At 42.0% G+C, this 26602-nt stretch overlaps 1 protein-coding gene across 12 annotated transcripts in view; it reads left to right on the forward strand.

Annotated features, from left to right (window-relative positions):
- Positions 1-26602, forward strand: part of ARVCF (ARVCF delta catenin family member) — a 290084-nt gene that overhangs the window by 126348 nt on the left and 137134 nt on the right. The window contains exon 1 of one of the 12 annotated variants that reach the window (XM_055703699.1): positions 7172-7680. The exons of 9 other annotated variants lie outside the window; for them this stretch is intronic. In XM_055703699.1, the coding sequence (XP_055559674.1) occupies positions 7660-7680 (21 nt within the window). In that variant the 5' untranslated portion in view covers positions 7172-7659. Of the gene's footprint in view, positions 1-7171; positions 7681-26602 lie in introns of those variants that run through there. 2 more of the 12 variants (XM_055703768.1, XM_055703719.1) reach the window with 2 other exon arrangements.

Consider the following 26602-nt stretch of genomic DNA (forward strand, 5'->3'; position numbering starts at 1 on the left):
TCAGAAACTGTTACTTAGCTACTTTTCAGGGAAACTTGTTCCCCATGCATGAGGTATGATCCCATCCCTGGCTTCCTCTGTGCTGGAGATGATAATAGTTGTTTGCTTGGAGATTGGAGCTTTTGCCACCTTTTTTTATGGACATTGTCTCACGTCTGTGAAAGTATCAACTCCTGGTTTACTGTGAGAGCTGGGTTCTTTTGCTGATAGCTCAGCAACAGCAGAAGCTGGAAGCAAGGAACTGGTGTGACTCCAGGCCAGAGCACTGCAGGTGGCTTAAGACAGTGTTGCTAAGCCAGCCTGCACCTTACATGAATTCAGCCAAAGCAGTAGCTCCCTTGGAATTACTGCATGTGTTTCAAATAGAGACTTTCCAAAGTGACAGTGTGGCATGCTGCACCACTGTGAGCTCAAGGAGCTCCTGCTGTTTGCCTTTCTGCTGGGATTACCCAAATTCCAAAAGAAATCGTAGAACTTGCTTCCTGTATTACAGAAGGAATGCAATAGCACAGGGTTAACAAAAAAAGAGAGCTCGTGCAACAGGCATCATGGTATATATCATATAAGAGCCTCTGAAAGATGGCTCAAGTCATATTCCTGCAAGAATTTACATTTCCTGGTTCTTCTATTCCTTGTCATAGCTTCTCCCCTGTGATTGTTCTTCAGTCTTCATTTAAGGCCTTAGATGGTAAAAACATGGATACAAAAGTGAATGGAAGTATTAGCATCTATTTAAGCAACAACTCAGATTTGACCAGCTGCATCAAAAGCTGTGAAGTGCTTTCCAGAGGGATTTATTTGATAACTGGGGTTTAGGTACTTTGCTTACTAGTTATTTGGGGCTCAGATCTGCTGGCATGCAGCAGAATCTACTCAAAATCTGATGTGTTATGTGAGAAGTGTTGTATAAATCTTTGTCAGCAACTCTATTTTTAAAAATTTTTAATGAATCCTTTGGGACCTACTTTTAAAAAGGGAACTGAGGAACTGATCCTCTGTCTGGTAAGGAAAGAATTCTTTCCAACACAGTGTTCTGTTTTTTCAGAATTTAAATATATGCTATTTTATAGTTTTTCATGTGTAGGTTGAAAAATACATCTTCTAGCTCAAAGATGCATGCCTTTGCAGAAATCTCACTTTTTCTAACATCAACAGTACCTCACTTTCATGTCTCACACTTCATCTCTTAAGTATGTGCTCTGCAACTTTATATGGGAACTGCTAAATTCCAAAGTGCCATCTAATGTTTGTCAGCAGGACAGCAACTGGTTTATGCTAATGATTATAATAGTGCAAAGCAGTGACCACATTTACCCTAAGCATCTCAGAAATATTTTTGCAGTTTCACTTGCCTTGAAAGTCTCAACTTCTTTTGTTTCATGTGAATTTTTATTAAATGAGGTTTTGGAAGCAACTGAAAGGCAAGGATTTTCTTATTTTGTTCACCAAGATTTGTGAAAGAATGATCTTCCACAGCTGTTAACCTTTCTGGCCTGGAACTGTGTCAAGTTTAAATTATTTCATTTGAATGACAAATTCAGTTTCATAATTTTCTATGATTTTACATTGCTTTACTAACAGAACTGTGTTTTCTTCCAGAAGTACATATAGGAAAAACACATCAAAAATAAATTCTGCTTGCTGCATGTACCTTATTATGTAAACTGGCATCTAGGTTGTTCTTTGCATGATGTCTCTGAGTGTTGCAAGATCAGGTACCTGCAAGTAATTATTAAAAATGTCTTAAAACAGGAACATTCAAATGTAAACATTAAAGAGTAGTATCAGGTTTAACAGGACTTTTGTAAAAACAACTTTCTTGTCGCTTTTACTACATTTGCTTCTTGATAATTAACATGAAAACTTCTTACATTTTAAAGTTGTTATTTATTTTTCATGTTCTGCTGCTTGTTTATTTCTCAGCTGAGACAGCAGAACATGATTTATTGTACTGGTGTTTTAAGATATTTTTTTCTCTTACATTTTAGTTCCCAAGCATACTACTGTACTAGTTCAGCTGGGATGTTGAGGAAGAAAGATTTAAAACCTTCACAAAACCTTTTTGCACTGTATCTCTCATTTTTATGAAAAGATTTTGTTACTAATACAGGCCTTGATCCGTATGTGTACAAGCAAAGCAGACCTTTATCCCAACAGGGCATTGCACAGGAGTCGGTCTGTCTTCGTAAGCCTCTACTCTTGCAGATCCACATGTGGCCACAAGAATGTTTTGCAGAAACTTTAAAACCGGCAAACAGGCAATTTCCGCTTCCCCTGAGCCCTCTGAGATTTGGACCTGAAAGGTTCAACTTGGCTTTTAAAACCAACAATTTTCCACAATTGCATTTCAGCTGTCTCCAGTATCTGTAAACTCTTGCAAACTAATGCTGAAAGAGCCCCAAATGAATGCTGGGTTATGATGACATTAACAAATTACTGAGCCTTTCGCTAGTTTAGGCCATCTTGTTAATGGTTCAAATTATGCTCTCGCTTGCTTTGTCACAAATCTGGCGTAATTCACTGAAGTCATTGGTGTGACTGAGAACAGAATGGCCAAAGAGGACCATGGGCAGCCTGAGGCTGTGTGCCAACTATAATTAAAGCCTTTGATTTAAATAAATGTCACAGTTTAAACACTATTTAAATATATCTTTTAAAAAAATCATCAAAAAACAACAAACCAAAAACCAACCAAAACTGCTTTCCTTGTTAAGCTACCAAATTACTAGCTGAAGAGAATATTTTTTTAACCATAGTTGTGGTGACTGGGAAATGCTGTAGAATACTGCCAGAGTTCATTTTAGGGACTTAATCTAAAATGTATCTTCAGCTTCTGGCAGAGTGTTTTTAGAATACTGCAGTTAAAAGTTGAAAAGAACCATAGTCTCCATGTTTCTAACCCATCTCGATTAGCTCTTCTTACTTTTTGCAGTCTTATTTTCATATGTATTTCAAATTCAAGAAACTTGCTCTGCAATAAAATTTCATACAGAGACCTTAATTATCTCTTCAGAAGAAAATCCAAAACAGCTTCAGGTTTTGGTTTGAGGAGGTTAGTAATTACCATAAAAATCAGTTGATTGTACAGACGGCTATCAATCCAGTGTGTAATGGCAAACCACATTTTTGCCCTCTGGGTGAGAGAATGACATGTTAAGCTGGTGTCTTCTGAGCAAGTGATTGTGATGTGCAGCTTCAAATACAGCACAAATCATGTGGAAAATCCAAAACTAAAACCAAATCGAAGAAATGAAAAATGGTTAATACTGCATATGTCTTTCCTGCATTTGAGTGTCTTTGTTTTCCTTTCCAATAACTACAGCATGAAATTATGGTCACAGTACCAACCTTAAATTTGATTTGTTTTCCTTGCTGTTGTCATTCTGTTATAAAAGTAATGGTATTTTAAAATTTTTTTTCTTCAACTGGAGGAGGTTTTTCTGGGTTTATTCCTGTAAAATTAGTTGATTCTTATCTAAATCAAGCTGCTGGGAAGAAACATAGGTCATTTATTCAACTGCGACCTATATGCAGTGACATGTAGCTTCCTCTGTCCTTTATTTCTAATGTAAGCAGTGCTGTCACCAGGCTGTCCTTGTTCTCATCCTGTCATATGACAACTTGGATGAAATGGAGTTGACTGATATTAAAGGTAGCAAGATGGAAGCTGTGTTTGTATACAAATGAAAAACCCCTGAACTTACTGAAATACCTAATCGTGTCCCTCTGCAGAAGGTGTGTCTGCTTCCTCTTTGCCATGTGGTTCTTCAGTCTTGTGATCCTTTAGACATCTTCTTTAATACTGGATTCTTAAAGAAGGGTGGCACATAAAATCATCCTCCATTTATACACAAGTAGTCCCTGATTGAGGCAGTCTGGCTTCATCTCCATTTCTAACCTTGCAGTATGAAAGCAAAAACATTGTCAAAACTACGTTGATGGAAGTGTTAGAAGTATCCTGGTGGATTTGTCCTACTAGAGTCACACAGCCATTTTGGAGCAAGTATGGATGCTTTGAAAGGGTTTACATAACTTTTCAAATATATTTAAAAATTATGGAAATGGTAACAGGAAAACCAATTTCAAAATTTATCTTGGAGATACAATGTCTGTTTTCATTTGTCTGTATTAGAATCGTTACAGTAGGGCACACTGACACATCATGTTCTTTAGTCCTCTCACCGTGTATATTTGCTGCTTGAAATTCACAGAACGGCAACAAAATACCCTCAGCGTGGAAGTACCTATATGAATGTAGGCTATCTAATTCAGAGAGTTGCCATGGATGGTTGTGGTGTTTTGCCTATATGGTTAGCTGGGATTTTTGATTCATCTTGTGCCTTCTTGCTCTGTTGGGTTTATGGAAGTTACATATCACTGAAGCCATATGTTATGTTTCCAGGCAGAGCTGTAAACCATTTCATTTTTACTGCCTCTGAGAGCAGATCAATCTGTAGTGCAGCACTAGTGATGGAGAATTTTTTAAAGGTAATGGGAGAAAATAAAAAAAAAAGGAGCTTGGCCCAGATACTGTACTACTCCGTCTTGCAGAGAATTAAACCCTTTCCTATTTATAAGATTTTAATTTCTCAGAAGAAAGGTTTTCACCCTACTTTTACAGCTGGGAAAAATGTGACAGATTAAGAAATTAAGGTTCATTTAAAAAAAGGGGGGCGGGGGGGGGAGGTTGTGATGTAGTCAGCAGTCTGATACTAATGGATAGAGTGTTTGTTGCCAGAATTTGGAAGTTCAGTACAATGTTAGGGATCTAATCCATTACTCTTATTTAGGTAATTAGTTCTTTTACTTCAGCACTGCCAAGTCCCAGCATTCAGAATTATATGAGCTGGTAAAATATTGCAAGCAGCTAAGGAATAAGAGGGCTTGAGATGTATTTTGCCTTTTTAAAAAAAATAATTATAAAAAAAGCGTTGGCTTTGAGTCAAAACATTTTCAAAATTTACTTTACAAGCAGAAAGCCTACAAACATCTCTTATAGTTTTGAATGGAAAATTATGTTTTTAAATAACAACCTAACTCCAGAAGGTGGGACTTCAAAATTCAGCAATGCTAATGTTGCATAGCTTGGACAAATACCTGTGGGTTTACAACATGAGAGACTTCTTATGTGAGTAAGAATTGGCAAGTCCATCCAGGAAGGTTTTCAGTTTCATCGTTTTGCATGCAAGAGTAGCTGCTTCAGTGCCCTATAGATACAGACTTTATAACGTTTTTTTCTTTGACAGTGTATAAAGGTCTGGCACATATCCATGTGCATGCTTAAACTGAATGGTACTTTCAATGCCAGCATGGCCTCAACAAAAGTTGAGCTATTTTCGTTTGTTAACGAAGAAAAGTTGGACAAGGAGAAGGGGCCAGGGGGGGAGAGTGCTGTACAAAAGTCCGGGAGACTCATGCAAAATGTGTCCCTTTTGCTTTGGCCTTCAAGTATTTTATTAATGGCCACTACCAGTTGCCTCTGAATCATTCCGCTGTAGATAGAGCATATTCTTTCCCTCCAGTGAAGCAAATAACTTTGCTTCAGCTAAACCTTGTGGAACATCTACTATTGCCCTTGTCAACCTTTCTGGCATTTATTTTTAAACAAATTAGGATTGGAGTTGGGTAACACAGTTCTGCCCTGTTCTCTGCCCCGAAAATGAAAACCTTAGCTCTAATGTTTGGCTGGAATGCTGACACTGGCAGTAACAGGAAAGCTGAATTTAGGATTAAATAGGTCTGAAACCTTCCTTCTGGTCTTAAATGTCAGTATAGGAGATGCCACCTTTTCATGTTGATCTGGTAGGATGTTAATTAACATGTTAATTACACTGATACTGGAGGCACATTTTAGTATTTTCAGGGAACCTGAAGCTGGGAAGAAAAGACACTGTACAAAGGCACCTATTCTGATAATTGAAGAAGATTAAATTGTAATGTACCTTCCTTTTTGCTTTATGGCTGGTCTTGCTGTCTCTGACTAGCCCTGTTTTCCAGAGGTAGTCTCTATAATTTGAGGGAGTAGCTTTCACTCCCTAATTACCATTGTCCAGCCACCAGCTGTTTCAGGGGTGGATTTATTTATTACTTTGGTTCACTGCAGGACCCACATATGGAAGAGGAAAAGCAACCCTTACCCCTCGGCCAGTGACTGCAAGTGGTGCTGGTCATTTAGTGCTGGGGAGGATGGAGCCGGCTGCCTCTCAGGCCTGGCTGACTGTGTACAGCTGGAGGCAAGGCTTCGGTCCTGGGCTGGGGAGGCATGCCCACCTGCCCCGGGTGGTCCTGGGCGGGGGGGGGGGGAGGGGGGGGGGGAGTGGGGGGGGGGGGGAGGGGGGGGGGAGTGGGGGGGGGGGGGGAGTGGGGGGAAGACTTCAGATGCTGGCAAGATTGGGTTACACCTACCTACCTAGGTCTCTTCAGACTTGATGCCTTAATCTATTTATTAATACCTACCCTTTCTGCAATTTCGTGGAAAAGGCATCAAGAAGGATCAGATCTTCAAGTAAGAAGTATGGGAGGCTCTCCTCCTTCCCAGCAATTTCATGGAGGCTTGCAGTCTGGCTGCCTGCTGGAAGATGGAACGTTGAAGGCTGGGTACTTCCAGTTTACTAGCAATAAATGAACGTGAAAGCTGTGCTGTATCACACAGTGAGGTCCCAGGTGTTGTTGCAGAATGTGGTGACTGCAAGGTACAGCACATCTGGCATTCATTTTGGTGATGAGTAATTTATCAAGACAATCATTTAATGAATGCGGGCAGGCTTGTGGGCAGGTGAACTCTTAAAAAATGAGGCCAGTTGTACTTTGTGCTGTAAGCCTCTCTGCATCTGTGTAAGGTGGAAAAGGGAGGAGGCTGTGGTGGAAGATTATCTTTTGCTGGTGTAGGTGCGTTAGGGATGTATTAATCTCCAAGTGCAAAAAGTAAGCAAGTGAGAGGATTTCCTTTCTTGTGCTGTCTTGTTAGACCTTCCTGTAATTCGCGAGGCAGCCGCGCTGGGGGTGCAGACGGCATCTGGGGGCCTCTCTGTCCCCCCCGTCGTCCCTCCCCAGCAGCAGGTTCGCGGGTGTAGAGTCGCCGGTAACAGTCGTTTCGCTCGGTGACATTTTTCCTCTTTGTCTTCGCAGCCCGGCGGGAGCAGGGCGGGGGGCGGGCCGGGACGCGGGGAAACCCCGGGGGGCACCGGGCGGGCCGGTGCCGGGGGCCCGGCAGAGGCGGCCCCGCTTCTCCCGCCTCCCCCGCCGGGCGGCCGCCGGGCGCCCCCCGCTCCCCGGCGCGCCGGGCGTGGCCGCGCCCCAGCCCGCGCCGGCTGCGGCTGCCCGTCAGTGCCGCCCCCCGGGACGGAGCCGCCGGGGCCAGCCATGTGAAGGGCTCGGCCCTGGCGGGAGGCAGCCGCCGGCCGTGCTGGGGGTTGGCTTGGCGTTCTGTTTTGTGCCAGGGGAGCGGCGCGGTCGGTGGTGTGCCTGCCCTGGATGGGCTCTGTCCGTGGGGAGGCTGCCGAGGGGCTCAGCGGCGAGGCTGCTGGGCGGGCTACAAAAGGAGCGGGCTTGCCCGAGGAACGGGGCTCTGGCGGCTGTCAGAGGAGAAGGTCCGCGGAGGGTCTGCAGGAAGCTGGAGGTGTGCCCTGCTAGGGACCGCGCAGCCGGCACCGGGCATAAATGCCTGCGGAACTCAAACAGGTTAGTGCGAAACTTGCGTCCTTTCCCCTCGGGCTCCGGCGGTGTGTGCGGCCGCGTGTGCCCGGCTCCGCTTCTGGGCGAAGGAGGTGGCTCTCGGCCGGTGGAAGGGGCTGTTTACTTGTGTTCTCATTTTTTAGCGAAGAACTAAGAGCAAAAGCTGAGCTGCTCTTTCTAACAGAGCGTTCGAGAGAGGTTTTGCTTTTGTCTCTGGTGCACTAACTGGTGAAACACCCGAAAAAGCAAGCCATTGTTTTCTTTGACCTTCTCGTCCTGTTCAATAAATCTAAGGAACTCTTTGACATGAACTGCTAGAAATAGTGCTTTTAAAGAAGAAAGCTTTGCTATTGTGTATTCGTTAAATGTTTGCTTTTCCCATACAGCGTTCTGTTGCTTTCTCTTTGGTTTTGCTGTTGAACATACCAAAGAAATAACTTCGGTTTTGCCCTCAAAATGTTATCTTAAACTAAGAGCCCTCTTGGCTGTCACCTGAGTAACTGTAATGGACTTGTAGCTCTGTGGGAAAAGATTTTGAATATTATTCTTTACCTTGGAGTGTCATTGGGCTTTGCAGAGTAAAGCTGTTGCAGACTAGATTTAAATAAATAGAGATCATATAGAGTCCTGTAATGTATAGGTGCTTATCTTGTTAACCTCCTTCATCTACCTTGTAAGCCTCAGGAAACCCTACAAATTCAGGTGATGGCAGGGTAGAGCTGCTCCTCAAACTAGGATGAGGGGTTATCTTTTTCTTAACCCTTCTTTTTCTTCTGTGCCTTTTTAACTTAAAACACAGTATTTTAGGATAAGAAAATGCAACAATAATGCATTACTGAGACTACATCTATGAATTTGTTTAGGTTCGGTGCACAGGAATCATTAGAGGTGCTTCAGTTTGGTGTGATCATGCTGTGTTCTACTTGTCCAGCTCGGTAACAGAAGGCTGAATCATTTCTTGATGCAAATAGGATGTTGGTTCCCTTGAGGGGAAAGTAGCCCTTTCAGCTGGGCCCTTGAGTGATCATTTCTTTGTCTGTAGGCAGCCTCTGCAATCACTCCCTGCCTGCTAGAGGTGACTGAATCCTGGTTTTGTTTGAGTGATTCTCCGTGTGCATGCTACCTGTGGACTTCTTAGAGAGGAAGGGATTTTCTTTGTGTATGTGGTCCTGTTTGTACTTCCTCACGAGGAGTTGCTGTACGTGTCAAGTTCCATGCAATAGGTTGTCGATTTTTAGGTAGATAAGATGTTGATTTTTAGATAGATGTAGTTAGCATCTGTCTATCTATAGGGATTTTGGTTTTTGTTTTTTTCAGTACAAGGAAAAAACCTGGAGGTAAGGAGCAGAATGCTAACTGTAAAGAAGGTGTGTTTGATGTCTCTTGACCTGTGCAGTAGGGCTGTGTTCTTGTTTTCAGGGTTTTCTATTTTGATAGGAGGAAAAACTTGAGTCAGAGTGGAAGATTATAGTTCATCACTTTAGGTCATGCATTTCAGTTAACTTGTAAATTCTTCTTCCATATCAAAACAAAAAACCCTTATGGATATAATTTTCAAGCTGCGTGTCATAGTTGAAGATCAGACAGAGATATATTATTTTATCTTTCTTAATGGAGGAAGGGCTTGATTCATTCTGAGGTCTTTTTGCAAAGTAAATGATCAGTCTGATGCTGCAGCAGTGTATTAGAGAATGCTTTGCTTAATGAAAGACAGTAGTTTTAAACTGTGAGCTGTCAGAGAAATTAATTGTGCAGTTATAGGGCCTCTGGAAAGTAATCTTTTAGCTTTAATTATCACAAGTAAAACTAAGCCAAATGGCTAAATGACTTTGAGGTGAATGGCAAGCCTACACAATCCATACAGACAAAAATGGGAGAGATACTAGAACAGACTTCTGCCACATTGACTAAAGACCTAATGTGTTTAGATAAAGACGGTTGTGAAATAATTAAGAATCACCAAGAGTAACTTACAACTATGCTTTTGGCTTCTGCTGGGAATAGTTGCGCTTTCTGAAGTTCTGGGCCACAAAAGCAGCGTTGTACCTGCGAGCACTGGTCGAAGAAACAAGTGCTGAAAAACCAGGTGGTCACCTGCTTGGTGTTCTCCCTTGGCGTTCCCCGTCCTGCTGAGGGATAAAACTCAGCACAAACTTCAGCAGTCATCTGCAGTCTGCCTTTCTGCAGTGGCCCGAGAGAAAGTATTGAGTTAATGAAATTCAGAAGGATCTTGAAGTCTGGAACTGTTAAAATACATTTGGTCATATGACATACAGCTTTGATCTGGATCTGAAGTGTTAAGCACTGGCTTGCCTCAGGGCCATGAAGTTGTGAAGGAGAAAGGAGTCCCTTAAAGTGACTTTTGCCAAAAGCTCTTCAGCTCTGTGTTACTCCTGCTTCAGAAAATACTTGGCTAACGTTCCAGATTCAGGCACTGAACTCAGTAGGGCTGCCCTTCCTCAGCACTTTGTCCCTGAAGCATTTTGCTAGAGGATGATACTGATGTGAGAGAGTATGAAATCTTAGATCTGGCAGGATGAAAAAGTAGTTAATGTATTAGTGACATACCTGACATGAGTCTGTACTAGTGATGGTAATCGTGTGGAAGAAATGTTCATGGAGGTGCAGCATGCAAAAGCGTCATCATTTGCCAAATGGTTGGGCAAGTCATACTAGAAAAAGCAAGAAAGAAGGGAGCTTAACTTGTAACGTGGATCAGGTTCACCCATGGATTCTCATATATAATAGACCTGAAAAAGGTCTGACATGCTCTGTAGTCTTGAAGAGGTGCAGCAATCACCCTGCTCCCCAAAGTAAAGCCCTTGCCAGCAGTTGGGACCTCTGTAGCAGAGCTGGGCAAAGAGAATGTGTTTCAGGACTCAGTTACTGAGAAGTTGAACTACATCTTGGAGGAACTGAGTGGAGGCACACGTTCCCTTCTGCTAGCTCCTGCCACAGAGGCAGTAGTTCCCCACAGGAGGGTGGATACACTAACTTTTTAGGCAGTTACTGCCTAACTCAGGTGCTGAACTTCAAAACCGAGGTGTCTCTGGATCTGCTTTTACCTCTTGATACAGGGGCTTGCACAGTGAGGTCCTTTACCGTCTCTGGGATGATCTGGAGCTGCAGCAGGACACAACATGTAGGTTGGGAAAATGCAGGTGTTCTGTTTCTGAAAATGTTGTTGCAAGAACTATGTTCTCCTGGAAGTGCTGTTGTGTGCTGTTGGAGTGTGAGGGTTTGTAATGTCCATCTTGTGTGTCTGCCTGCTTCTATACAGCTTTGTAACAGGGACAAGCATACCAAACAAAGCATTCCAGCAGTTGCACTTCCCAAGGCCCTGTTGCTCAGCCACCTGTCCCAAAGGTTGTGAGGTGAGCTGGTGTACAGGGAGAATCAGGCTGTCTGCATTTTTTGCTTGTTACGCTGCAGTTGCTAAAAATAGAAGGTATCTTCTTTGTGTTTTTTTTTAAGAAAAAAAGTATGTATGCTCAACATCTTTCATAACATAGAAATACACATTATGGAAGATAAAACGGGGGGGGAGCATGTTCAGCAGTTGCATTTGAAACTACACAGGCTGGACATCTCTAAGACAGCTGTTCACAAACATTTAATCTCAAAACGCTCTTCTCTGAGGGGTTCACTTCTGCCATTAAATTAAGGTTTTGATACTGACTTTGGTAGGAGTCAGGTCAAGGCCACTGGGTGAAAGTTGTATGTCTGTATTTGGGTGTTAAATAATAGGGCATTTCTCTGTGAGGATTATGACATGTTCTCAGTGTGGCTTTACTTATTCCTGCATCACAGGGGGACATTCAACTGTTACTCAGTTGCTCTGAGTTAATTTCTTCTGTGATAGCAAAATTGTGCAAATATATGCAGGGAAACTTCTAAAAAGCTCCTGTTTCATTTGCAGTATGCCATAAAGGTGTAGGGAACATAATGTAACTTATTTCTCTTACTGCTTCTTCCCACCCTGAAACTTTTGAAGTGCCTATGCTAATTTAAGGAAGTGTTACTTCCTCCCCTCACCCCCTAAGATACCACTCTGAGACACAGAATTAATATTTCTAAGATAATGCCGATTAATTAAGGAAACTAAAATATCAGACTGCACCACTGCTTGTTCTCCTTTCTGGAAATATTTGTGGGTATGGCTGTGTGAGATGGGAGCTTCAGCTTCACTGGGTTAAGAAGGTCCTATCTTTTTCTGCTGCTGGCTGTTGCTTTGCCAAATTATGCAACAGTTGCCCTCTTGCTTGTGCAAACACACATTTTCAGGGCCATTCTGTGGGCAAGACCAGTGAACGGATCCAGCTTAAAAATTGAAGCAGGGCTTACATGGTTTAGGAGAAGAGGAGTGGCATCTTGAACAAGAATGAGGCCCTTGGAAGAGCTGTACCTTCCTCCTGGGGGTGCAGAAGCATGTGCGTAGTATCTGATGTAACTACTCTTGCTGGTGAAACAAGACAATACAGGGTTTTCCTGTCTCAAATGACTTGGCCTGGGAGCTCCATATACATTTGGTTTGCTCAGATCTTCCCGAGGATGGAGCAGAGCATAAAAAAGACCCTGTTCTTCACGTTTTTGAAAACTACTATTGTTTCAGTAGCATCTTCAATGCGACTGATGTTACTCAGCAAAGCTCAGCTGTGCCCAGCAATGACTTTGTGGGAGAAATGGCAGAAAAATTTAGGGATGCATATGCAGGTTCATAGCAGATGGAAACTTTTTTCTGCTTAACTCTGCCTTCCAAGGTAATTTTGTTAATGGGAGTCTTCCTTGTTACTTCATACTAGCCTATGTATTTTTCATAGCATTGCACAGACTTTATACTACAGGAGGTAAGAGAAGGAAATTAGTATTGCAGTAGCTCTAATAGTCATAAGGATAGGATAGCAGAGATGATGCTTCGTTTATGTTCAAAGCTTTTGTTTCTGGTGAGAAATGGAACATAGGAGTTTGTTAAAAGGTTTTCTTTGATTTTGTTTTTTCTTTTTAAGAATGAGGAGGGGCTGATGATTCGTCCCTGTGTCCCATCCATGGAATAAATAGCAAGAGGAGAAGTTTAAATGTGAATGCAGTTCCTGAAATCCTGAAACTAGAGAGAGCGTATTTCAAATACTTGAATAAAGGGAAAACTGAACCTCAAACTTTGATAGTTTTAAATTTCGTGGTGTCCTTTGTGTCTCATGTATCTCATGAGGTTGCAGCCAGGCTTTGGGATTATTTTTTTACTCATTTGTCTGCATGCCGGAGTAGTGAACAACTGTAACTGTACCTGAGAGAAGCTTGATGAGCATGCAGGGGCTAAAATCTTTTTCTGGGGAATCATGTTTTTTTTATATCTACAAATGCCTGGGCAAGATCTCTTCTGTCTCACTCAGGGGTGGTGATTCCGCGGACTCAGTGCTCCCTGTATACTGCAGTAATATGAAAATTCATTACATTCAGTGGTGTTCTCTGCCTCTTTGATGAGTCAAGCCCACACCTGCTTACAGCAGGAAATTGAAATGCCTGAGTTTTCCCTTTTGGCTAATCCCACACATCTATCCTTAGCATCACAACACTTCTCTTTGACGTTCAAAAAATAAAGTGAAAACTGTTCTAAGTAAACCTGGAGAATTTTTGAGCTTTGGAATTTCTGCCTCTGCACGCTAAATAACTTGGTACAGCTCTGAACTTTTATTTTTAGTAAAATTTTCAAAGCCAGTCTACTGTTATGTTCAGAGAAAGAGGTGTTCCTGAAAGCCTGAAATGAAACCAGAATGTGACAGCTTGTTTTTATACTGTAGAGAATGTATTTTTGTGTGTGTTTGTGTGTGTATATATATGTATAAAAATACATATATGGAGGAAATGAGAAGGTGATATAATTTAAGTAGCATTACTTTGGATGTGTGTAGTGTAACACTGATCAGAATCATCTGGAATGTTCAGAAGACTTCAACTTACAAACTTGTAATTCATTAAAGCTGATAAAAGATATGCAGCACAATTTGTTTATGGATGGTAGAACCCTGACGTGTAAACAGTTCCTCTGTATGATCAGTGTTATTCTGCTGTTTGAATTGTAGAGGTTTTTTCAAATAATTCTAGCAAGTTTTGCATCTGAAGCTATTTGCATCCCTCTCTTTTGATGATACAATTCTCCGGCAAATTCAGTGTTATGGGAATAAAGGCCTTTTTGGCTTCTGGGCATGGCAGCATGTGGGCCTTAGCTAGTTGGTGTTGTGATGCATTTAACAAAGACATAAACCAGTATTTATACCAGAATGCTATGCAGAGATGAAAGATTTCCAAGTTTAAATAAGAGAGAGTTATTTGGTTAAGGAGTTTAATACAGGCTCTTGAAAGTAAGTTAAATTGCAAGTAGCTGTGGAGAAAGATTTTATAAGGAAATCAGTGTGTAAGGCTACCTGGTGTACTTCACACCATACTGCACTACAGTAACGCAGAACAAATTATTTTGTTTTGAATGGACAAAATTACTTATAGAACAGATTATGCCGGTGGCTGGATTTCTCCATCAACGCCTGCCTGAATCCTTGTTAATCACTGGTAAACCAGACCCTAATTCTTTAAGCTGAAATGGTAGCTAGAAGCTCTTCCATGGCACCACTGTCTCATACTGGCATAAATTCTTGGAGCAACGCACTGTGGTTCTGCATCAGGTCACACTGATTTTCTCCCAAATACATGGTATACTCCCAGTCACCTTGCTGACTTCTGTTAGTATTTTGTCCTCCTTAAACCTTCTTCCTAATGGTAGCAGTGGTGACCAGAATAATTCTCCTATTGTTCGTATATATTGAATTAGGAGGAATGTATTGCCGTTTAAACTTAATTCAGCAGATGCTTTATGTTGCTGGCCTCAATTACATTGGTTATCAGCTCATCTGTAAAACCAGCAATATGGTTTAGGAGACCTGTGTTGCCCAGATGGGCTGTCTTGGTGATCTCTGCCATTCTAAGTCTGTGATGAATCGCAGATATGGTTTTTCAGTAGCTTAAGCGTGCAACATTTTGTAGATCATTTTTTATGATGCTCTAATGAGGGAACAGTTACAAACACTCTTTTCCTGGGCTGTAAAAGATTTCAACTTAAATGCCAGATGCTGTGAAAGTAGAGTGACTTTGTAAATCGTATATATTTTTTTTAAATAGAGTATGTGTTGATGCTGCTTACTATTATAAAATCTCACTCTGGCTGCTTTCACAGCATCTGGCCATGAGATGTCCCCTTGAACTCCTGGATTACTGACACTTTTTTTTTTTGTGCTGGTAACTTCAAAAGTAATATCGTTTCATTACTTCCTCTAAATGCTGCTTGGTTTTTGTGCATTATCATGCCTTAGTTGTTTTCTGTTGAGTCAGTAATATTTTGGAATTAGCTGGTGTGCTGCAAACAAAATTCTTCACTATCTAGTTGCTTTTTTCTTTTCTTTTTTTTTTCTTTTTTTTTCTTTGTTTTTTTTGCTACTAGATCTTATAAATACAGTCATATCTCAGTATTTGAGAAGTGATCCTCATGTCACATGAGGGTTATGGGATTCTTGAATGCTCATGAGAGAGATGGCTGGACTTCATGGGTGAGGTATTTCCCTCTGGGTCTTCTCACTCATTGCTTATTTGGGTAAAGAAAGTGAGCGGGTGAAGGCCCCTTCTAAAGCAGCACTTGACTACCCAGTTCCTGACAGCGTGAGACTGTAACCTCACCTTCCTGGTGCATCAGAATGGCAATACTTAAAACATTCCCAAAACTTAAGAATTGAAGGTGTGCCTAATGCGTTGGTTTGCACATGCATGGAAACCTACATAGCCATGACTAGGGCTTCAAAACCGCTTTGCATAGTTTATAAGATGTTACAGGAAAACCCTGTGGCTGGTTTGCAAAGAGGAGGGGAAACACAAGTCCTGTCTTCCTCCCCAGTCAGGGATGTAGCTTGGGTGATGAGAGTGGATGCCAGCTACCACTGGTGGCTGGGTGAAGTTAAGCAAATGGTTTTCTGGATGAAATTTCAACGCATCAGTTATGTGGAAAACTTGTTCTTGCCTTCTAGCACTGGCAGGCAAGTTAGTAGATTTTAGTAAAACACATGGAAAGCATCTTAACTCTGCTAGTTATGGCATTAATTCATTTCTGCAGGGTGTTGTGTCCTAGCAGTAAGAGTGTTAGAACCTGGTGTTGCAGCTCCTGTCTCTTTTCTCTGCACCTCCTCCTCTTTCTCCCCCTCCTCTTTTCCCCTTTTCCTTCTTCCATCCCCTTTTATTCTTGCCCCACCCCCCCACCCCTGGCTTTTTAATAAACTTAGTAAGTTCTTTCTAGTTCTTCATTCTCCTCTTTGCCCAAAAGGAATGAACTATGGTATGTTTACAATAGTTTTAAAAAATTGTATTTCTCACATTAGCATATGTAAATGTGAGTAAATGTATGCTAGATGGTGAACATTCTGCATTTGTCCTTAGCAATTTCATCTCATCTGGGTCATTCTTTCTGTTTCTACCATGACATGTTGTTTTATTACCTGAGGCTGGAATGCATCTTGGTCATGGCGACACATTTATCTTGTATTTTATGATGTGATCTTATCACATCCCATTTCTTTTCTCTTTCCTGTTCAGCTTTTCATCTGTCAGTGACAGTCATGACACCAGGTAGTGGCATAGCAATAGCAGGGCTATGTATTAGTGCATACCGTTGGCAATTTTTAAGGGTAATACTTTGCTTCTAAGGTACAATATTCTTTTTATCAGGTTATTTCTGGAGGGAAGAGCCATTTGTAATTACATCAAAACCAGCAGCCATCAATCACTTTAGATGTAGGAGATAGCAAAAAAGGTTCCTCGGATAACATTCGGTAAATGTGAAGCAAACAGAAGGTGACACTGCACCCTTCTCCCTTGGCTGCAAGAGTACAAGGAGGTGGAAAGAATTGTTGATTTGTTATTTGTGTAACAGTGACAGACAGAACTTTGAGTTGCAGCTTCTGTATTTAACATAAAAGTAAGTATATTCCATCAACTCTATGAGAATGTGAAGCGAGAGGGGGAATGTTGTTCAGATCCATTGCTGAAGAGGTTTTGGCCCTTCTTAATATGTTGGGTTTAAAAGTGTATTCTTTCCTACCATTTCTTCAAGGGCCAGATCTTCAAAGAGAAAACTGCTGCTATATAAGCAACAAAAAATGAGGCGACAGACTTTCAAACCTTTCAAGCTAGTATATACCAACTCCAAATATGATTGGAGATTAATTAGAGTGCTGCGTCAACCCACTGAACAATTTTGAAAATCTGGCTGCTGGTTTTGGTGTATAAATAGGAACTGAAACATCTGCCTGCAAGTTGTTGTAAATCTAGTGTGACACACAGTTAATCCAGTAAGTTTTTCTGCTTCTTGGTTTTTGAGATTCCAGTCAAAATCATCTTTGTGTTTCCTTTACATGGGATCAGTTTTTGTTTATTTTTCTTTTTCTTTCTTTCACAAAGCTGACACTGCAAAATTTCAGCTTAACAGTGCCAACGCAAATTTTTCAATACACAAATAAAATGTAATTTTATTCCTTTCTGCCTCTACCAAGAGGCATAGCAAATATTGTGTAACACCCATCCTGAGCTTGGCCGGGTTTCAGAAACTTTCCAGAAAAAAAGACACTGGTAAAATCAGCATCTGCCACGTACATCAAGATAGTTAAGGAAGAGTTGTGTCCACAGCAGCTGAAGAGCTGTGTATGCATGTATAAATATACTGCAAATGTGTGGGAGTATTTAATGAATTGTTGCTCTTTGAATTTTCTTGTTCGAAGAAACTTGGCCCAGGTACGTTATGTGGATACTGTTTTGGCAACTGGAGTCACAAAAATATTTACAAAGTCTCTTGTGTTCTTCCCCCATGCTCTTATCCCCCCTTCCTGTATTTAAAATTCCCTGAAATGTTTTGTTCTAAAAAATCTACAGCTTTTTTATAAAATGACAGGGAGAATTAGCTTTCTCTTGGTTGTAAATTATAGATAAAGATGGCTTTAAAATTTAAGGTAATGATGGAAACAAAACATGTTACTTAAACTGTGTTTGTTTTTAATATTTCTGTGGATTACAAAGACTGTATTTTTGGGTGGCTCACAAATTGGGAAAAAGGTACTTTTGTTCCCTCATAAAATTCAGCTCCATGTTCTCCTGGGGAAAAACGTCAAGATGGCTTTGTTGGGCACTTCACACAGGATACCTCAAGTAGAAGCACTGTTTTGTGGCTCTGCTGTACTGTTATTTCTCGTAATAGTGGTGGGAATGCAGTACTGAATGCCCAGAGGGCCCTGTGGGCTCCTGTTTTCATCCAGAATGGATGCAGGCTCTGAACTTTGCTGTCAGGCATGGTTGGGAACAGCCTGCGCACACGGTTACTGTGTGGGAGCTAACGTGAGGTGATGTAGGACAACTACTCTTACTAGGACAAAATAAGGTAAATATTTGCCCTGGCAACTGTTGAGGACAAATTTCTCAACACCATTGCACAGTTTGACTAGTTGAGCAGCACACTTCAGCCTGTTACTATGCCACTTTATGATTATTTTTTTTACTGGTCCCTGGAATTCTGGATTTGGTTCTGATAGCACTCGTAGCAATTTCTGGCTTTCTGGCACAACTCATGTCTCGTTAGTTGTGGTAGAAATACTGTCACAGTGCGAACTTAGGGCTTCGGGCAGGATAGGTCCCTGTAGAAGTCTTTGGATTTAGTTGAGAATTGGAAGGGAAGGGAATACTGTCATGAGGTGATCAATTGCATTGGAAATGAAAGAGTTAAGAATGGAAATCTGATTGCGCAGCTGAAATCTCAATTTGAACTTGTGGTCTCTTGAGAGAAAATGCCATTCAGCACCGTTGCACAGTTATTTCATTCTTAATTTTAATTGACATATCCCAGAATGCAACCTGCTCTTACGAATTCTTACAGTACAGAGACGCCTGTGAGTCAGTGTGTCTCTGTGTGGGCGAGTTCTGTGTTTTAAGTTCGGGTCATTGTTAATTTCCCTTTTGATACCAGCATCCCTTCTGCCTACCTTATTCACTCAGTAGGTTTATGAAATTTGAATGACTCTTTCCCTAAATAAGATGTTGGTCACCTCCTGGGATTTCTGCTTAATGATGTGACCCTGCTTCTTTTTTCTCTCCCCCACCCCCACCCCCCAGATGCCTGTTGAACAAGTAGAGGTGATGCTTTCATGGAAGTGTTGGTCTCTTGCCTTGGTGACAGTGGTATCCTGTGCAACATCAATAACAGAAAAGTAATTATTTTGTTGTTGTAAAATGGCAGCAATGTTTCAGCTTTATTGGGGGGGGGAGGGGGGAACCTCAAGCAAAAACTTGTTCTGGTGTAACATCAGTCATTCTTCCGAGTTTAATTCAAAACCAGTTATTTATAAATGCAGCATTAGCAGCAGAACTGTTTAGCTCCATCCTGTAGTAGTTGTGAGGACCAGAAATATCACAGAAACCATGTAGTGTTCAGATGGTGATGATCAGACTGACTGCATTTGTACAAGAATGTTTTGGTTTATGAAGGGTCACTCGTCTTAAAGACAGTTTCTTCAAGGGCCAGATCTTTGAAGAGAAAACTGCTGCTATATAAGCAACCTCAAGACTTTGTTGTCTTGAATATCCACTGCTCACCTTTTCCAGAAAAACTGATCAGTAGTAATGTAGGTAGACTAAGTAGGTAAAAGGGCATGATACGGTACATTTTAATAGTTTTTCCCTCTGACCATAAATAGGATGTGTTTGTTTTAACGTGGGAAGTGGTTTTGTATTGTTGTTACTGCTTTATCAAGGTTGAAGTAAGCTGTTGTGTGTGAGTTACTCTTCCTAGTAAGACTGATCATTGCTGCTCTTGTAGACTCCCTCACTTACTACAAAAAAAAAGAAAACAGTAGCCTGTGTTGTGGCTGTCTTCTGATAAGGTTTGAATGCCTCTTGATAAAAGGAGACAAAGCTCCCTGTTTTTTCTTTACAGCTGACCGGTCAGCTGCAGTGTAGAAACAGTGCAGTTCAACACCGCATTCCAAGTGACGGGTGGAGCTGAGAGCACAGTTTATGGACACTTTTCCTGCTTCCTACTTACGAAATGCCTGTCCCTAGGCTGACAGTAATTTCATAAACTCATAGCTAGAGCCTGTAGTCTCCCATCACATCTTTCTGTCAGTCTTTTGCTGTCACATACCTGTAGCTGGAATATTTTTGTGGGTGCAAGCTTTCCACTGCTGTGTGGTTGGTAAGCAAGTGAATTTTATTTCTGGTGTGCTGTATGAGGTCCCGTAGAATTTGCTTTTGCCTGATTTTGGTCTATTTAATGTAATAGAAAGGCATGCAAATGATGATGATCTCTGGGTGTTTCTTAGTGGAAATTACTTTTGCTAGCTGAGTTCTGGGGGGGGTCTGCTCTAGGGTTTGGAGTGGGAAGGCAGCCTACCTACGCTTTGTCCCTCGGTCACTTCCTGAATACGTACTGTGATCAGATAACCATGTGATTCAGGAGAAACTGAATTTGTGTTTACTTGGTCGTCTTTTGGTATTCTGCTTCATTTTGAAAAATTCCTCTTTGAATTTTAAACAGGTGAATTAAAAATACTGGTTTTAAATTTAATTTCATAATTGATAATTATCAGTTATTAAAGCATGGGCTTGTTTGGGTTTGTCCAGCTTCAGTGCAGAACAAGCCTGCTGAAGTTGCTGACTGGAGGTAGGTATGAGAGCTTTGTTCCCCAGCAGAATTGTTTCTTTTGTGCATGTTTCCTCAAAAACCTAAAGGTTTCAGAATCTATTGGTGTGTATATGTGCCCATTTCTAAACTAGAATGTGTATAATGTTAAATACACTTTACAGGGGCTGTGCCATAAAAAGTTTGGAATGTGTTCCTGTGTATGTGGTTTGATTTGTCTTTCTTAAACTTTCTTTCTTTCCTCTCCCCCTGAGATACTGATATGCTAAAGGTCTGGGGAAACAAAGCATTGTTTATGTGCAGCCTATTGTTCAGTCAAAGTGTACTGAATAGATGGTCACATGCTTTCCTTAAATATTTTATAAGATCAGTGTATAGTATGCTAACCCTGCTTTCGTTCTGTTGTCTGTTTGTGCATTTCCACTTAGTTAGTGATCTAGACAGGCTTGAAAGATGTAAGCTTTTAGCAGATATTTGATTTCAGACATACTTTGTTTTGAAAGTTCCCCTTTGTTGTGCTGAAATGAGTGATCTTTGAGTAGTAACAAACTTTTTTTTCTTGTGTTCTGACTATACAATGCTGAAGTAATCTTGCATCTGTAAAGAAGGGTGTCTCCTGTCCCCTCATGCCTCCAACGTGAAGGAAAAGCCATGCAGGTTCATGCCAGTGGGATAAAACATAAAAGCATGTTTTAGACGCTGCTTCAACATGAGTCCTGTTGCAGCTCGGTGGGGAGTTCCATTAGGTATGTGTGTCCTGTGAAAGGAAACTCTCTGCACAGCCGTTAGTGTACAGTAGTAATGTCTCAGGCGTATGACCACAGAGCTAGACTTCAACACTTAACAGTAACAAAACAATCTGAAAGAAAGATGGTAAGAAACTCGGATAGGGGAACTGAGCTTTGACTGCATGTGCAGTTAGTGTGGGGCAGGGTCTGGCAGTGAGCCACACGGAGGTGGGTGCTCTGCTGTACAGGGGGGCTTTGTTCCCTTCGTGCAAGGAAGAAGTGGCTCCCGTGCTGTTCACCTCCCTGTAGAGACAGTGGTTGCTGTTCCACTAAATGGTTTTAATACAACTGCTGTTCTTAGCAAAGGGATTTTGACAGGATCTGAGCTTGGACAACTCCCTTGCATTGTTGCTAAGAGTTGAGAGCAGTGCCTGTACTTAGGATCAGGCCACAGAGTAGGAGAATAAAGAAATGCCAAGGAAAAAACACACAAAAAAAGGAGCTGTTGGAACAAATCTTTTCCTGGCTCTGCGTGGAGAAAGGTCTACATGCTTCCTTCTTCCTGCTCCTGAGTGCAACGGCGTATGACTGCAGCTGCTCTTTTGGTACTTTTGGCCTGAAGCAGAGAATGAAGTACTTGATCTCTCTGCAGATGGTCTGCTTTCCACTTTTCTCTTGACATTCACAATCAGGTGTTACAGAAATTTACAGGAGCTTTGTCACTACATGTGACAGAAACAGGTCTGGACCATCTGCAGGCTCAGTAGGCGTTAAGACTCCTGAGTACAAGTCCACGGTGGCTGATGTTGTGAGCAACAGCGATTATCCCTGATCATTTTTTTTAGTTGGTTTGCATTCTTATTTGGGCCGGAACTACTACTTGTTATTATGTCAGGGTTGCTACCCAGGGCATGAGTGAAAGAAGCTTATTGCTTGGGTTCAAGCTCCAGAGTTCCACTGTCCAGAGCTTTGGGTTTCTGCCTTCTACCCATCCAGGCAGATTCAGTGGAATGGGTTTTTGATTCTTTGTTGGTCAAAGTTCTTTTAGGAGCATCGTTATTACTGAGGGCAATTTAATTTACAGGAAGCGCATTCAGCTTCTTGCAGTGTGCGCATCAAGAAAACTTGAGTAGGTAATTAATGAGGAACTGAAAATTAATTGGGAGGGAAATTGTTGCTTTAAAGATGTGCTAATAATCACCATTTTACTATATTTAGCTGTCTATTGAAGTAACAAGATGTAGAGAAGATAAACATTTCTGTATGGCCTAGTACTCCTTATTTTGGAGGGACAATACAGTACAAACAGTCAAGTATTTCTTCTTTTAAGTAACTGGACTGTTGTAAATGCAGAAAGCTAGCTGTCAGCTATCAAGGAAGTTTGGGAGCTACTGGATGCCTGGCTTGTTGTAATGTGGTTTTGAAAATTTCAGCTTATTTCATAGTTTTCCAGAACTATCAGGTCATCCGTGAGTACATAAGTACTTCATAGCGCTGGGGCTTGGAGGCTCTGCTGTTCCTCGGGTTCAGTGATGGTGTCTGAGGAATGGCCATGGGAGTTGTGTGACCCTTCAGGACAGTCAGCTATACTTCCTGCCAAGTTGTCTTTGGAAAGCAGATGAATCTGTAACAGTGGCAAGGTATCTCTGGGCTCTCTCAAGGGGTAGAATAGAACTATGAAGCATTTGAAGAAGTGTTTCTTCAGTTTTCTTCTGGACTTGGCAGTAGATACCCAGTGGTAACCGACCACCATTTGGTGTGCTTTGAAATCACTACTGAGTGGAAAATGCAGAGTGATGTCAGAAGCATGTTAGGGACATGGTAATGCTGTTTAGGGTATTTTGAGGAATTAGATGCTTTGAGGAACAAAACACAACTTGCTTTGGACAGCAGGTTGTCCATGAGCCAGTAGTGTGCCCAAGGCAGCCAACGGGATCCTGGGGGACATGAGAAGGAGCATGGCCAGCAGGCCAGGGAAGCGATCCTCCCCTCTGCTCACCCTGGTGAGACTGTCTTCAGGGCTGTGTCCAGTGCTGGGTTCCCCAGTTCAAGAGAGACTGGGAACTACTGGAGGGGTGCAGCGGAGGGCTACACAGATAAAGAGGGGACTGGATCATCTCCCTGATGAGGAAAGGCTGAGAGAGCTGGGCCTGTTTAGCCTGGAGAAGATGAGACTGAGAGGGGGTCTTATCAATGCGTACAAATATCTTGAGGGCAAGTGTCCAGAGGATGAGGCCAGGCTCTTTTCAGCGGTGCCCAGCGACAGGACAAGGGGCAACGGGCACAAACTGCAACACAAGAAGTTCCTTCTAAATATGAGGAAGAAGTTCTTCACCTTGAGGGTGACGGAGCCCTGGCACAGGCTGCCTAGAGAGGCTGTGGGGTCTCCTTCTCTGGAGCCATTCAAACCTGCCTGGAGCGAGACTGTGCTGCCTGCTGTAGGAGACCCTGCTCTGGCAGGTCACTGGGCTGGGTGGTCCCCAGAGGTCCCTTCCATCCCCAGCCGTTCTGTGATTTTGTGAGGAAATTGCTTTTGCTTGATGTTGCATTCTCTTTATGCTCCAAAAGGCCTTGTAGGTGGCTTAAATGCTATCATCTGTCAGACTAGACCCAGGCCCTGTGCTATCTTTGGAGGTTTTTGCTTTGGGGGCCAGTGGGTTGCTACCAAACAAGGAATAGGAGGCTGTTAAAAGGAGGGTGTTGATGGCACAGTAAGTTATTTTTGCTGGTGCTGAGTTGAACTTCCAGCCGTCTGGTGATAAAGGTGTCACTCTTGAATTCAGTCTTTCCTTGTTAGAGAATTTTAATTGATATGTGATGAATAAAGATTGTGTGCAATGTATTGGTTGTATTTTTGTGTCTGACAATGGCAAGGATCAATTTAGTGAGAAGCACATTAGAGTCTACTATGGATACTGATTTAGAATCTAATTGAGGACCTTTTTTCTCATGAAGTGGCTGTGAATGTCAACATATAATAATATGGGGCAATGTGTCAATACCATAGAGACGGAAATTATATGGAATTAATTCTAGACAACAGTGGTGTAAAGGCTAAACAAGCACTGAAGAGTGACAGAGCAAGTATTTGTTATAGTATTAAGAATATATTGCAGATGTAAAGAACACATGAGAACATGCCTCTTTAACCCACAGTTGGGACTGTGTGGTTAAGGGTGCCTGGTTTAAGGGGGTTGATTTGCAGGATGGGAACCTCAGAAACCTGTTCTCTAAATAAGTCAGGTCACACAGGCAGAGAGTGGAGAGGATTTGTAATTATGATTGACAAAGAGCTGGCTTTTAAAGAGCTTTTTAAAAGAGGGAGCGTGGAGTGTATGATTGCATGCTTTGGCTTCTTAGACCAAACATGTTAGCAGGATAGCAGTAGTGTGAAGGTGCACAGAGATGGCTAGGCCATCTGGTACAGCTGGGGAGAGTGGAAATGAGAAAGAATGGGCAGGCCTTAAGGACATTTCCGCTTTTCTGGACAACTGCTAAAACATAATTTTGAAAGATTCTTTTGCTGTTTCACCCAAGGGAATTAATTCTGGGGGGCTTGTCAGCACTGTGTTATTAGACAAGGGTAAGTGTTACAGTTCCTGGATGCTGTGCTCTGCAACGAGGAAATAAAGGAATCTAACTCCGGGGTTATCTGAGGGAAAACCTCAGTACCTCTGGCATTTTGTGAAGTCTAACTTTCAGACCCTACCTGAAAGTATGTAGAAAGGAGTAGAGTTACATTTTAGACTCCGTGAAACAGCTGTTCAAGTGAATTTCTTGTTCTAATCAGTATCACTTCAGATTGTGGCACATCAGCTTACTTATTTGGACAGACACATTGTGGATTGAGTAGGTATCTGCAAGACAAACTGTTCTAAACTCTTCCTGTCTGATTTTTGTATCTGTATTTGTCTGTTTGGTGAGCAAAAGGAAACTCATGATATTTTGTGTCACTGCAGTGACAGTGCTGACTGAAGTCTGTTTATTTAGCCTCGAGTTAAGATGATCATTACTGTGCACGCATTTATAGCTGCTGCAGATTTGAATGTGGGGGAGGCAATTCGGAGGAATTCCAGAGGAACTGGAATGCAGATTTATAGTTTCAAAAACAGAAAGGTGTGTTTTGGTGGCTAAAGTGAACAACAGAATTTCTGAGTTGTTGAAGTTGGAAGGGACCTCTGGAAGTCATCTGGTCCAAGCTGCCTGCTCGAGCAGAGCTGCTTAGAGCTGGTTGTCTAGGACCATGCCCAGGTGGCTTTTGAGCATCTCTAAGGATGGAGACTGCAGCTTCCCTGGGCAGTCGGTGCTGGTGCTTAGTCACCCTCATAGTGCCAAGGTGTTTTGCTGATACTCAGACAGAACCTCCTGTGTTTCAGTTTGTGTCCATTGCCTCCTGTCCTGCAACTGGGTGCCACTAGAAAAAGCCTGGCTCATCATCCCTGTACTCTCCCTTCAGGTATATATTTGTATTGATAAGATCTCTGATCCATCTCTTCTCTGGGCTAGCACTTCCACTCATGCCCAGTAGGACTCCCGATCCTTTTCTGCCAAGCAGCTTTCCAGCTGGGTGGTCCCCAGCAGGTATGGGTGCCTGGGGTTGTTCCTCTCCAGGTGCAGGACTTGGCACTTCCCCTTGTTGAACTGAAAGTGAAACCTGATTGACACTTGTTGAAGTGAAAACACTTTGACATATCTTTAGACACTGTTTTTAAACCATAACCTTTGGTCTGGAACACTGGAAAAAAGTGCTGTGAGTATGCCAAAATGCTGAAAAATCCCATTTAAAAAAAAACGGTGTGCAGATCTTAAGCTCAGATGATGCTGTTAAAACCAGTCAGCTGATTTAGATTAATGTGTGTTTTATTTCGTGCAGTTGGGAGCAAACAGAATGCTGATTTTGATAGTATTTTGTTTGTTGCCAGAACCCCTCTGTTCAAGTGACCAGCTAAGAGGAGAAGGTTGCACGGCATATCTGCTTGAGCTTTCAGGAGATGCAGTTCTCTGCTGCCTGCTGTCTTTTCAAGTAAACTACTTATGGTTTCTACTTGAATATTGTTTGTTCAGGGAAATCTAATGTAAATAAATCGATTGTGAAACGTGGCCAGGTTTTTGTTCTGTAGTTCTCTTGATGCAGTTACAAGGATCTTCTAGAGAAACTGCAAACAACCTTACTTTTAGCGCATCCACTTTGAGAATCGTAGAAGGGTCTTCATTTCTGCACTTTGGAACTTGTTCAGTTAGAGAAAAAATGACCAAAATTTTGAACACTTTGTATAAAAAGAAATGTGGATGGGTGGGGCTTGAATCACTGAACTCGGAACCTCTGAATGAAGGTAGGTGTTCTGTGTCTGTTGGGAAGCCTTGAGTGGCGTCTTAGCAGAAAGGAGTAAGTACTCCAGAGGCTAATCATCTCTCTTCTGAGGCTCTGTGCTCCCTGAAGGCTTGCCATCGCTGGGAGGGGCATGCCTGCTGGTGCTGCTGAGCT

The sequence above is a fragment of the Falco cherrug genome, chromosome 1 (assembly GCF_023634085.1).
Source record: "Falco cherrug isolate bFalChe1 chromosome 1, bFalChe1.pri, whole genome shotgun sequence".
NCBI classification, from domain to species: domain Eukaryota; kingdom Metazoa; phylum Chordata; class Aves; order Falconiformes; family Falconidae; genus Falco; species Falco cherrug.